This window comes from Eriocheir sinensis, unplaced genomic scaffold, assembly GCF_024679095.1.
Source record: "Eriocheir sinensis breed Jianghai 21 unplaced genomic scaffold, ASM2467909v1 Scaffold20, whole genome shotgun sequence".
Lineage (NCBI taxonomy): Eukaryota > Metazoa > Arthropoda > Malacostraca > Decapoda > Varunidae > Eriocheir > Eriocheir sinensis.
The window spans coordinates 964452-976892 of NW_026111406.1; the positions used below are offsets into that span (position 1 = coordinate 964452).

General features: G+C 45.0%; 1 protein-coding gene across 1 annotated transcript; it reads right to left on the reverse strand.

The window, feature by feature from the left end:
• Nucleotides 1–10711: 10711 nt before the first annotated feature.
• Nucleotides 10712–12064, reverse strand: LOC126990779 (uncharacterized). Its single transcript, XM_050849425.1, has 3 exons — nt 11878–12064; nt 11604–11654; nt 10712–11241 (listed from the first exon to the last, which is right to left on the reverse strand). Exons 1-3 carry the CDS (start codon nt 11966–11968, stop codon nt 11078–11080), a joined length of 306 nt encoding a protein of 101 aa, XP_050705382.1. The 5' UTR covers nt 11969–12064; the 3' UTR covers nt 10712–11077.
• Between the last annotated feature and the right edge of the window lie 377 nt (nt 12065–12441).

Sequence of the window (12441 nt, forward strand, 5' to 3'; positions counted from 1 at the left end):
CACGGCAGGCCCACTGTGCAACCCCCCACGCCACTTCGACCACAAGCGGGAGGTTCAGTGGGCGACCTTCGAGGAAGATGACGTCTCGGAGGACGAGGTCGACGTCGGAGGCGTGGACGAAGACCTTCCTGAACGCAGACAGGGACCTCACCGACGCGGAGCTCGCAAGCTACTACGCCGGTGACCTTTGAATACCAAGACATTTTCCCATATGTAATTTTGAAGATTTGTATCTAGTGTAATGTATGTATTGTACATCGGGCAGGCTGCTTGTTTAGAGCCTGCTTTGATAACCGATTATTTTTGTAATTTTCATGTTTATTTTTATTTATGTCTTATGTAAAAGATATCAATAAACTATTGAATTGAATTCCCTTCTTCTTTGTCCTCTCCTTCTCTGTCAGGAGGCTCCTTCGTAGCGTGCGCAGCCTCTGTGGCGGCAGCCAATGGGAAGGCGCGCCAGTCGTAGAGCGGGGAGGTCCTCTCGCTGCAAAGGCTGGAGCAAGAATGTTGTGTCGATGACTGCCGTGTTGATGTTGCCGTGTTGATGCCGGCCCGCCTTCCTTCCTTCCTTCCTTAAAGATTTACCCCAATATAGGGGGACAGGGCCTTCGGCCAAAAGGCTGCCCTGTAAGGGGGAGCGAGCAATGCAAGCTCGTTGCGGGTGTAGGGACGCCTTCGCTACAGCCACGGGTAAAAGCCGGCGAGCAGCGACGGAGGCACGGGCCCTCCGGGCAGGCCCCCAGGAGCAGCCCGTAGCAGTGCACGTGGGAGCAGCCGACCAGTCGACTATGACTGCAGAGGGGTGGCCCAAAGCGTGGATGACCACGCGGGTCAAAGCGCCTCTGTAGAAGGGCCACCCGGCTGCTCGCCCGAGGAGTGCTGGCGTTCCACTGCCTTCCTCCTTCCTTTAAGATTGACCCTGGGTAGCACCAGAGGAAACGGGCCCTAGTTTATGGACTGCATGAAGATTTAGCGAGGGGGCGGGTATCGTCTGACGAGCTGTTCCAGGGCCGCCTCTCCTAGGTGGAAGAGGAGTTCAGGGGCAGTGTCCCTCAGGGTTGGGGGACAGGTCTCTTGTGAGCGGGCATTCTAAGATGTAAAGTAGTAGCGGACAATCTTGCTCTTCGTCGGAGTGGTCGCATTCCCTCCACCTGACGTTCAGGATCGAGCTCTGAGATGCATTTGTAGCCGAGACGAGGGCGGTGCAGCTTGACACTGATGGGGCGAGGGTGGGTGACAGCTAATCGCCAGCGTTCCATGTCCGTAGCGGCCGCGTACCAGCAGCCTGACGGGGAGCCCTCAGTAACACAGTGCTCCAATAGGTTTTCAATTATCAACCCTCTCACGGCGGGCCAGAGTAGTCGGTGAGAGAGGAGATCCGTGCGTCACTGCCCGTCTCTCCCCGCCACCCACCCAGCCCCGCCGTGACAGGTAAGTTTAGGGTTACGTATTTTCTAGTACGTAACAAACTTGTGTCTCTTATTTGTGATTTTAGTTGGTTATTACATCTCTCCGTGGTTTGCAGCTTTGAGTTTGACAGGAGGTCCGTGCTTTCAGCAGCCCCTCTTGCCCCTCGGCTCCGCACCACCGAGAGAATGGTTTGATAGTGGTTACTTGTTTAGCTTTATCGCGTAGTGTATGCTTTTTCTGGATGTTCTCTGTTTATTATGATCTTAGTTTTTCTGTAGTACTGGTGGTTTTTGTCCTCTTCGTAGTTGTCGAGAATGTATGTCATGTATGGGTCCTCCAGGGCTTCCAATTTTCTGAATGTGCTTACTGCTCTTGTATATAGTATGTTCCAGGTTTACTTCTTCGTGTAGCATCTTTGTGTTTCTTGTATATGGGTGTCTCTCATTCATGGCAAAGCGAAGGGCTTTATTTTGCACTTTTTGTAGTTTGTTTTGTTTATTCCTGCTTGTTGTTACTAAGGGAATCGATGGGTAGAGCAATATGGGTACGATGAATGCCTTGACAAGATGTGTTTTTATGTTGGTAGGTAAGTTCTTGAATCTGTAGAGTTCTGTAAGTCTGCTTTTTCCTTTGTTAATGGTTTCATTGATATGGCGTTCTATGCCTGTCCTTCCCATTCTGAGTCCTAGTACTTTGCCGTGTGGAGAGTATTCTATTTTTGATCCATCTATGATAATGTCGTTTTTCTTTTTCACTGATATGGGAACTATTTTCAATTTGTTTTTGTTGGTTTTTATTTTCCATTTTGCCTCGTATGTATTGACTTTGGTTATTTCCTGGATGGTGCGTCGTGTCATTAATTCTCTCGATTGGCCAGGGTAAGTTATGATTTGTGTGACGTCGTCTGCATATTGTACATTTGTGCATCCCCATGCTGGTTGAGGTAGGTCTGAAGTGTATATTGTGTATAATGTGGGTGAGATTGCTGATCCTTATGGTACTCCGGCTGATAGAAAGAGCTCTTGACCTGTGTAGTTTCCAACTTTTATTTTTGCTTTCCGTCCCGTGATGTAGTTGTTGAGGTATCTGGTGATTGTGTCCGGTAAGTTGAGAAGTGCTATCTTGTATTGAAGGCCTCCGTGCCAAACCTTGTCAAATGCTTTGGCAACGTCTCGAAGTACTATGTATATCTGATCTTTTCGTGCTATATGGTGAGCTATTGTTTCGTGAATAGCCGTGAGTGCTGTGTCCGTGCCTCTGTTTGATCTGAATCCGTGTTATGTGCAGGGGAGTTTGTTGTGGTTTTCAAGATAGATTCTCAGCCTTCTGTTAACTATTTTCTCCAGTATTTCCCCGGGTACCTCTAGTAAGGATATTGGCCAGTAGTTTTCTGTTTTTTTAGAGTTAGTATCAGGCTTTGGTATTAGTTTGATGATTACCGTTTTGAATTTTGTTGGATGAAAACCCAATGAAAGGGTGTGGTTGAATATCTATTTTAGCAACTCTACTGCGTTGTCCGGTATGTGTTTTAAAATTATTTTATTGATTAGTGAATGGCCTGGTGTATTGTTTTTAAATCCTTCTATTGTGTTCTTAATTTATCTTGTACTTACTAGCGTGTGTATGTTTTCAGTTCCTCCAAGTCTTCTCTTGTCTGATGTCTCGTATGTTGTGCGTTTTCCTTCGTTTTCTCTTCAGTATTGTTCAACTATTCTTTCTGTTTGTTGGTCATAGTTGGCATTTTCTTCTGCCGTGATGGTAAATAATTTACTCCAAATTTCTCGGAACATAGTCTCCTTATCTCTGTCTTCAGTTATTATTTCGTTTTTTTTTTCTAGGTGTTGATTAGCTGCGCTATTATTACCTTTTAGCTTTTGTATTTCTGACCAGAATCTCTTAGGGTTTTCAGCACAGTGTCTAGCTATACTTGTTATCTTCTCTTCCCAGTTTTTGTTATAGACTTTCTCGCTTTCATTTCTTAGTAGGGTTCTTAGCATCCAGTATCTATAGTAGTCCTGTCGGTTCCATCCGTATATCGCTGTCCTTCTTCTCAGCTCTTCATAATAATGTTGGCTTAGTCTTAGTTGAGGGCTTGTTATAGGTTTTTGGATTATTTGTTTTGACGTTTTAGATATGTTGTTACTGGTAGCTTGTTCTATGGTATCATACCAGAAATAGATTTTTTGACCAATGTATTCTTTTGACATGTGATCTGGTAAGTTAATTGTTGAAAGGTTAGTTTGTATTTCTTCTTTAAATTGGTTCCAGTTCGCTTGTTTTCAGTTGAGGCTGACTGGTATAGTTTTCGTTATTGATTTTGCGGTTATTGTCATGATGATGGGTATATGGTCTGATGTGGTTAAGGGACCTGGTGAAATAGTTGTGCATGATTTTGTTGTTGGACAGGACTATATCTGGTGCCGTGTTGCGTCTCATGCCGTGGAAGGTAGGGAAGTTGGGACCAAGATGAAGAAGTGTTCCTCTGCTAAGAAATCTTTCGAGGCCTTTCCCGATAAGGTTATCTCTGTTGTTGTTTAACCTCCTGCTTTGTGCATTCATATCTGCTAAGATGTAGGTGGGGTGGTTGTTGTAGACTAGCCTGTGTACATCCGGGAATGGTAAGTATTGTCTTCTCGGAGGTAGATATGTGGTTGCTATTGAGATTTTCCCTAAGGATGTGTCTATTATATTTTCTAGGAAGTTGGTGATGAATTCGTCTTTAATTTTGTATTTCATTGTATTTTTGACTAGTATTGCGATGCCGTCGCTTATTTCATTATATATATTCTTATTATAACTGTTGTATCCTGGAATTTTAATATTTTCTTCTTCTTTTAGCCCGTGTGAGTTAATCAGAATGATGTCCGGGTCGATCTCTAAATAAATGTTTGTAAGGTGAGACTTTCTCGTTTTCCAGTTTAGAACATTATGCTGAAGTATCTTTAACTTCTCCATGTTGAATGTTGGTGGTGTATGTTTATTGTTCTGTGTTTATTGTTCTGTGTTTCTCCTTGTTCTTGGGTCTCTGTTGGGTGGTGGTGTTTTTTCCTCAATTAGTCCTGTTCTTATTTTGTTGAAGGTACTATTGTCAACCCTTGCGAAGCATTGGGCTGTGATGTCCATCGATTTTTTCTCTATCATTCTCATTACTTCTTCTTCTGAAAGTTCTTTGTCCGTGTATGTGTATTTATATCTTTTGCTTTGAATTCCCTTCACCAGTACTTGTCTGGTGAAGTCCTCCTTCACTGGCCATCCTTCACTCTGTTTGGTATAGAGCGTTAGCCCTATCTCTTCTCCTTTAATTTGATATTTTCTTTTCCCTTGAATCATTATTGTATCCTGTATTGTGTTAGTTATATCTTGTGTTTGTTCTGTATATGTTCCAATCTCAGTCATCTCCTTGTTTTCAGCTTCTTTCCCCTTTTCTCGGGTACCCGATGTGCTAGCCCCCCCTCTGCCAAACTTGTTATGTTTGTGTTTGGTTGTTGTGACATCACATTTAGAATGTCTTGTGAGGGAGGATTATCTGGAGTTTTTATCATTGGCAAGTTGTTCATTTTAAACATTTTGTTTACCTCTTGTTGGAATGTTCCTGGGTTGGCAATGTTTACTATATGGGCATACATGAAACATGCATAGATTATAGTGTGTGTGTTTGGGGATACTGCTGTCGTTTCCGGCAAGTTTGCTTGCTGATTGCTCCTTTTTGCCATGTTATATGATGTACTTTCCTGGCCTTTTTTTCTTTTTTTTATTTACTATTTCTCTTCTTTGTGGACATTTCATGGCCATTGTTCTGTGGTCTCCTTTGCAGTTTATGCACTTTTTATATCCTTTAGTGCATTATTTCCACGTATGACCTTCTTCTGAACATTCTGAGCAAATCTTGTATTCCGTTGGCTTGAGGCATTCTGATATACTGTGATTTTCTATTTGATAGCATCTCATGCAGGCTTTTATCTCTATAAACTTGTCCTGTTGTATTTGGTGTGGGGAGATGCTCATGGAGAACATTCTCACCCCTATTTCCGTTGCCTTCTTTGCTATATTGGTCTTTGTGAAGGTATTTTAATGTTTTTTGCTCTAGTGAATTTCATCACCTCGGTTAGCTGGTTGTTGGTGTATGTATTCTTGTCCATGATTTCACTTATCATTTCATCTTCACTGTTGTTATATATATGAGAATCAACATTGAATATTATGATTGATCTTCTTGCTTTAAGTTCTGGCGGAATTACAGAGGTAAACCCATTATTTTCAAGATATTTGTCAGTTACGCCGTTGAATAGTCTGTCCAGGTCCGTTTCGTCATTTGTAAATATGGCAAAGCCCTCATTGGCTACAAAGATTCTATTGACATAGATCTCATTCTCGGAGAGAAATTGAAGTAGTCTTAGTTTTCTATTCGGGTCCTTTGAATTCTTTGCTCGTATTCTTACTCGAGTCATTTTTGTATGTCTTTGGTCAGTGTGTCTGCGTCCAGTCCGTGATTCAGTTGATCTGTCGGTTCGTCTGATGTAATTTTATTGGGTTGGAGCCGATTTTTGAAGAGCGGCCACTTTCCTTCCGGGGCGGTAGCAGAGCTAACAGTGCGACCCCGGCAAACCCCGACCCCGGTTGGCCTGCACAATCCCTATTAACGGGTGCAGGTTGCCCGGGGGGACTCGGAGCGAATACGAGACCGAAGTCTCGCAGGAAAAAAGAAAGAAAGTAGCAGGAAAAAGTACTGCAAACACAGTGCAGCCGAGACTACTACCGAGCCCCCGCAGCTTGTGGGACTAAGCCCACAAACGCCGTGAGGGGGTCACGAGTAGCGTCACGGTCTGCCCCGATAGCAGGAAGTCCGTTTTCCTTACTCAGACTGAGTGATGTAAAAGAAAACCCAGACAAGGGCAGACTGCTCAACTTTAGGAGGAGGAGTCTCGATACACAAGTCTGGGGAACCGCAAGTGTAAGCGGTTGGCAGCTTAGTATGGGCGTAGCTACGTGACAAGCAGCATAATGTAGCGGGCTCAGACACCTCCCGGGTGACCCAGGGAAGGATGACTGCTCCGCTTGCGCGATAGCTCTCTAAAGAGCACGGCTGGCGGAGCGAGCTGGAGAGAGCGGGGCTGAGGTCTTGCTGCTACCGCTGCCAGGTTGGAATGATCATGTGCCGGCCAGCCTTCCTTTAAGATTAACCCCCATAAAAGGGGGACAGGGCCTTGGCCAAATGGCGGCCCTGTAAGGGGTGGGCGAGCAATGCAAGCTCGTTGCGGGTCTAGGGACGCCTCCGCCGCCGCCACAGCCACGGGTAACAGCCGGCGAGCATCGACGGAGGCACGGGCTCTCTGGGCAGGCGCCCAGCAGACACCCGTAGCTGACACGTGCGAGCAGCCGACTGGTCGACTTGACCACGGAGGTGTGGCCCTAAGCGAGGATGACCCCACGGGCAGCCCGTAGCGGTGCACGAGCGAGCAGCCCAGCAGTCGACTATAACCGCAAAGGGGTCACCCTCGCCTCTGCAGAAGGGCCACCCGGCTGCTCGCCCGAGGAGTGCTGGCGGTCCACTGTGCCGGCCAGCTTTCTTTCTTTCTTTTAGGATTCACCCCCTAAAAAGGGGGAACGGGCCTTTGTCTATGCGACGGCCCGTCGCAGGGGGGAACCCGCCGCTGGCGTGCGGCGGGTGTAGTGAAGCCTCCGCCGCCGCCACAGCCACGGGTAAAAGCCGGCGAGCAGCGACGGAGGCACGGGCTCTCTGGGCAGGCGCCCAGCAGACACCCGTAGCGGTACTCGTGCGAGCAGCCGACTGTTCGACTTGACCACGGAGGGGTGGCCCTAAGCGAGGATGACCCCACGGGTCCACCTCGCCTCCGCAGAAGGGCCACCCGGCTGCTCGCCCGAGGACTGCTGGCGTTCCAATGGCCGGCCAGCCTTCTTTCTTTAAGGATTTACCCCCTAAAAAGGGGGAACGGGCCTTTGTCGGTGCGACTGCCTGTCGCAGGGGGGAACCCGCCGCTGGCGTGCGGCGGGTGTGGGGAAGCCGCCGCCGCCACAGCCACGAGTAAGAGCCGGCGAGCAGCGACTGAGGCACGGGCTCTCTGGGCAGGCGCCCAGCAGACACCCGTAGCTGACACGTGCGAGCAGCCGACTGGTCGACTTGGACACGGAGGGGTGGCCCTAAGCGAGGATGACCCCACGGGTCCACCTCGCCCCCGTAGAAGGGCCACCCGGCTGCTCGCCCGAGGAGTGCTGGCGTTCCACTGGCCGGCCAGCTTCTTATTGGGTTTACCCCCTAAAAAGGGGGAACGGGCCTTTGTCTGTGCGACGGCCCGTCGCAGGGGGGAGCCCGCCGCTGGCGTGCGGCGGGTGTGGGGAAGCCTTCGCCGCCGCCACGAGTAAGAGCCGGCGAGCAGCGACGGAGGCACGGGCTCTCTGGTCAGGCGCCCAGCAGACACACGAAGCTGACACGTGCGAGCAGCCGACTGGTCGACTTGACCACGGAGGGGTGGCCCTAAGTGAGGATGACCCCACGGGTCCACCTCGCCTCCGTAGAAGGGCCATCCGGCTGCTCGCCCGAGGAGTGCTGGCGTTCCACTGGGCCGGCCAGCTGCCTAAGATTTATCCCCTAGGGACAACTAGGGAAAACGGGCCTTAGTCCGGAGACGGCCCGTTAGGAGGAATGCCTGGGCCCATATCCACGAAAGTGTCTAAGGCCGATGCTACTTAAGCACAAAATCATACATAGCTTATGGTCAACGAGTTAGGGCCGTCGTAACTTATCGTGCTTAGACCATTCTCTGTTGATGTCGCTCGTCTCGCTAGAACGCACAGCGAGCAAAATTTCGACATGAATCATGTTAAATAAAACATAGTTATACTTACATTTTCTTTGTTTTTTATTTTAATAATTTTACAATACAATTTTTGACCAAATAACACGGAGTGAATGACAGTATTTCTTGGAAAAGAAAAATATTAAAATACATTCCCGTTGGAAACGAGAATTTGTGTAAACAGTCACCAGCTCAGTCACCCTGTACAACCTGCCTTCGGCGTTGTGTGTTCCAACTCTACCAGATCTCCTCCTGTCCTACAATACCAGGTAAGGCTTGAAGGTATTAAAAATATTGCTTAATGGTATTTTATAGGAAAACTTGAAAAGATCATTCCAGTATAAGTTAGTCAATTCGTTCACATGGTGGAGTCAGTTTGCCCACTCGGTTGAGTCACTTCACCCTTTCTCGATTAATTCCTTTGGTTTTTGTTAAGTTACGGTAATATGCCCTAAGACGAAAAAGAAGTGCACCACTTGAAATAAGACATGTTTTTCAGACACTTCTTCTATACCCTTTTCTGTGCAAATGACTCCACGTGTTCAGCGGGCTACCAACGGTTACGAGTGCGTGATTGTGAGGTTGAAGATGGGGTTTGAGTTTAGCTACAATACTTAAAGAAGGTGATATTTAGCAATAAGAAATGCACAAATGGTTGTATTTTAACAGAAATAACACTCTTGGGGACATTCCTAGGTGCTGTTTCTAAGTCGTTGCACAAGACAACAGTCACATTTCTGTGTTGTGTGCATAACAGTACAACCATTAGTGCTTCTATTGCTATCTGCACATATGATGTATATGTTAATATTTACCATTGGTTAAATTTAACATATGTGCGAATGATACTTAACCTAACTAACCTAACCTAGACCTTAGCCTAACCTAACCTATAGTGACATGCATTTCTTAAGAGTATTCGCTGCAATATGTTTTACTTTTATAAATCAAATAACGTTTTACCACATGATTTATGTAGTCAATACTACTTGCAGGCAAAAGAACTCATGAGTGTGGGTGAAATGACTTACCTTTTTTTGGGCAAACTGACATGTGGGCGAAATTACTGTAACCCATCTAACCTACATCATCATGTGGATCTGCTCATTCTGGCTATCTTTAATTATATATATATGTATTTATTAAATATATATATCTATATATTATATATATATATATATATATATATATATACATATATATATATATATATATATATATATATATATATATATATATATATATATATATATATATATATATGGTAAAGGTTCAGCAGAGCTACAGCGCCTTAATTTGGCTCTAATTTCTTCCACTCCGTACAAATTTTATGAATATTTAAATCCTTGCAGTTGTCCAACGATGGAAGCCACTCCACCCAGTAAACGGAATAGGAAGGCAAACTGGGGGGAGAAAGAAACTTTCCGCCTGGCAGAACTGTACATGGATGAGGTACAAACCTTGAAGTCCAGCTTCAAGATGCCGGGAGTTTCTAACAGGAAGAAACATGAGATATGGGAACAAATAGCCGAGGAGTTAAATAACTCATTCAACAACTACAGGACCTCGGCTGAGGTGAAGAAACGCTGGTTCTTCATAAGTTCCCGGTCTCGGCAAAAAATCCAGCGATTCCGTGAGGAACGGAATAGGACAGGTGAGTTAATTTTCTAATTTTTGTTTAAATCTTATCTAACGGTGTTATACACTTAACAGACCGAACTTAAAATGGTACACCTCCATATCGAGAAATTAACTGAGTTCACGGAATTGCATTTTTTTCTCATTCATCCATTAACTTATTACATTTTTTATCTCAGCTGAAAACTATAGATTTTCAGGACGTACTTGTCCCTCTACAACCTTTGTATTCAGAGAAATGCAGTATACATTACCATGTGTCCATTTTTTAGGTGGTGGTCCTCTTCCCCCTCCACTGGATCCCATTGACGAACTAATTGAGGATATTCTGGGACCAGACAGCAAAACAATAATGGGTGAGCCTCAAGTCGATGATCTGATGGATGTCCTGCGTGCTGACATGTTAGTAGTTATTTCTTTCCTGTGTTCATTTTATATGATTCACTCCCCTGCTCTACCCTTTACCGCTTCCTTAAACTGACTCCACTCCACCTCAACGACACCTACCTCTTTGTCTCTTTCTTCCCTTCATTCTATACTCAAATTCTGCAGCTTTACCCTCTTTGCTCAACTCCCTAATTTCTCTGAACCTCTCTTAATTTTACCCCAAATACTAGAACATAGATTCTAATTTATGCTTATTTTTCAATCAAAGCAATGTTATTAAAATAACCATTTTGGGTAAAATATTACTTCCATATTCATATTTCTATTCATTGTGATTAAGGCTTCATTCAATAAAAAGAAAGGAAATTACTGTCAGTCAGTTGTTTATATCATTCATTAATTGAAATTTTTTTACACAAGGCGCCGGCCAAAGGCACAGCACACATTAGTAAAGAATATAAGATAGATTGTGTTCATGTAAGGTAATATAGTGTATAGATTATATAATGTAGTATACTATTCTAGGAGTGATTTCACTATGCTGGCAGGTGTGTCCTTGCATCTTCCAAGCTTGTACACCATGTAATGATTAAATCCATTGCTTGCAGAAAGGACGTGAGACCTGCTGCAGGAGGAGCAACAGCAGATCCGTTGGTCAGTATCAATAGCCACGAATCTGCAGATGCACCAACTGTAATATATGTTGATGCATCTGCAGAAGAAGCGCTTCCCCCTTCATCCACCCCCTCAGAAGATCCCACCACGGGACAAATGGGAGCTGTAAAGGCAGTGGAGTCTGCTGCCCAGGAACACAAGGCAGCTGCTCAGGCAGTGGCATCCGCTGCACGGGCCCAAGAGGCAGCTGCCCGAGCACAGGAGTCCGCTGCGAGGGCCAAGGAGTCCGCTGCGAGGGCCAAGGAGTCCACTGCGAGGGCCAAGGAGTCCGCTGCGAGGGCCAAGGAGGCAGCTATGCGGGCCAAGGAACAGGCTGCCAAGGAGAAAATTGAGGCCATGAGGCTTGAAGCTAGATACTATAAATTTAAACTAGAAAATAATTAAACATACAACCAAATACTACTTCTGTTATTTCTAACATTATTAAACTATTATAAGCTTAGTTATCATATGTATTGTAATTTGTACTTATACTGACACTGCTTTTTTTTGCATAGTTTCTGACTATACAATTAGAATTTTGACTGTGGAAAGATATACTATGGTGAAGCTTTCTAGTCTCCTTTTTAGAAAACAATCATAAGAAGGTCATCAGAAATTGTGGTTAGGAGATGAGAGACTATGCTAATGGGAATTTAAATTTATCATAATGCATTAAAAGGTAGGAAACATTACCAAGGTAGGTACACGAGGCCCTGTTGGAGGACGTTCCATCAGTCCTCATTGCTGAGAAGAGAAATGATGACATTAAGAGAAATGTATAAAATCAATGTGAAGCAAGTATAATTATTTATCTATTTTTATCGATCATATCTATTTTTCCATCTCTCACCTGTTCACCCATCCGTCCCACTCCCCACTACCACCTTCATCTCATTAGTGATCTTCCAATAAGTAATTAATTAAATTAGAACATAATACCAGTTTCTCTTGCAAAGATTCAACTTACCTGAAATGCAAGGTGCAGAATGCATCCCGATAGGCACGACCCTCATTACGGTGACCACCGGGCGCATTGGCAGGTTCTTCTGCAGCATCATTTAATGGCACTGGGACTTGTGCCTCTGCACCCATTGGTTGCTCGTCATCCAGAGGAAGAGGAAGATTCCTATCCTTGCAAATATTGTGCAGCATTCCACACATGAATGATTTTGCACACCTTGAGGGGGGGCCTCAATCGTACCTCACCATGCAAAACATGAAATCGGCGTTTGAGTTGTCCAATTCCACGTTCAACAATACTGCGTGTAATTTTGTGAGACCTGGATGAATAACAATGGTAATTAATTGTAATTAGTTGTTGTACGTTGTTGTCCTAGTGGTAATCTTGTTGAGTTAGTCTACACTTCATAGCCTAATCACTAAAAACCCTTAAATAGACAGAAATCTACCAGGAAAAAATAGTTTCGTCCTCACAAATGAGAAGCAGCAGCGGCACACACTCACAGTACACGCAGCCATAGGAATTTCCTACTGGAAACGAAACTAAAGATCATTAAGCCCTTGGATCGTA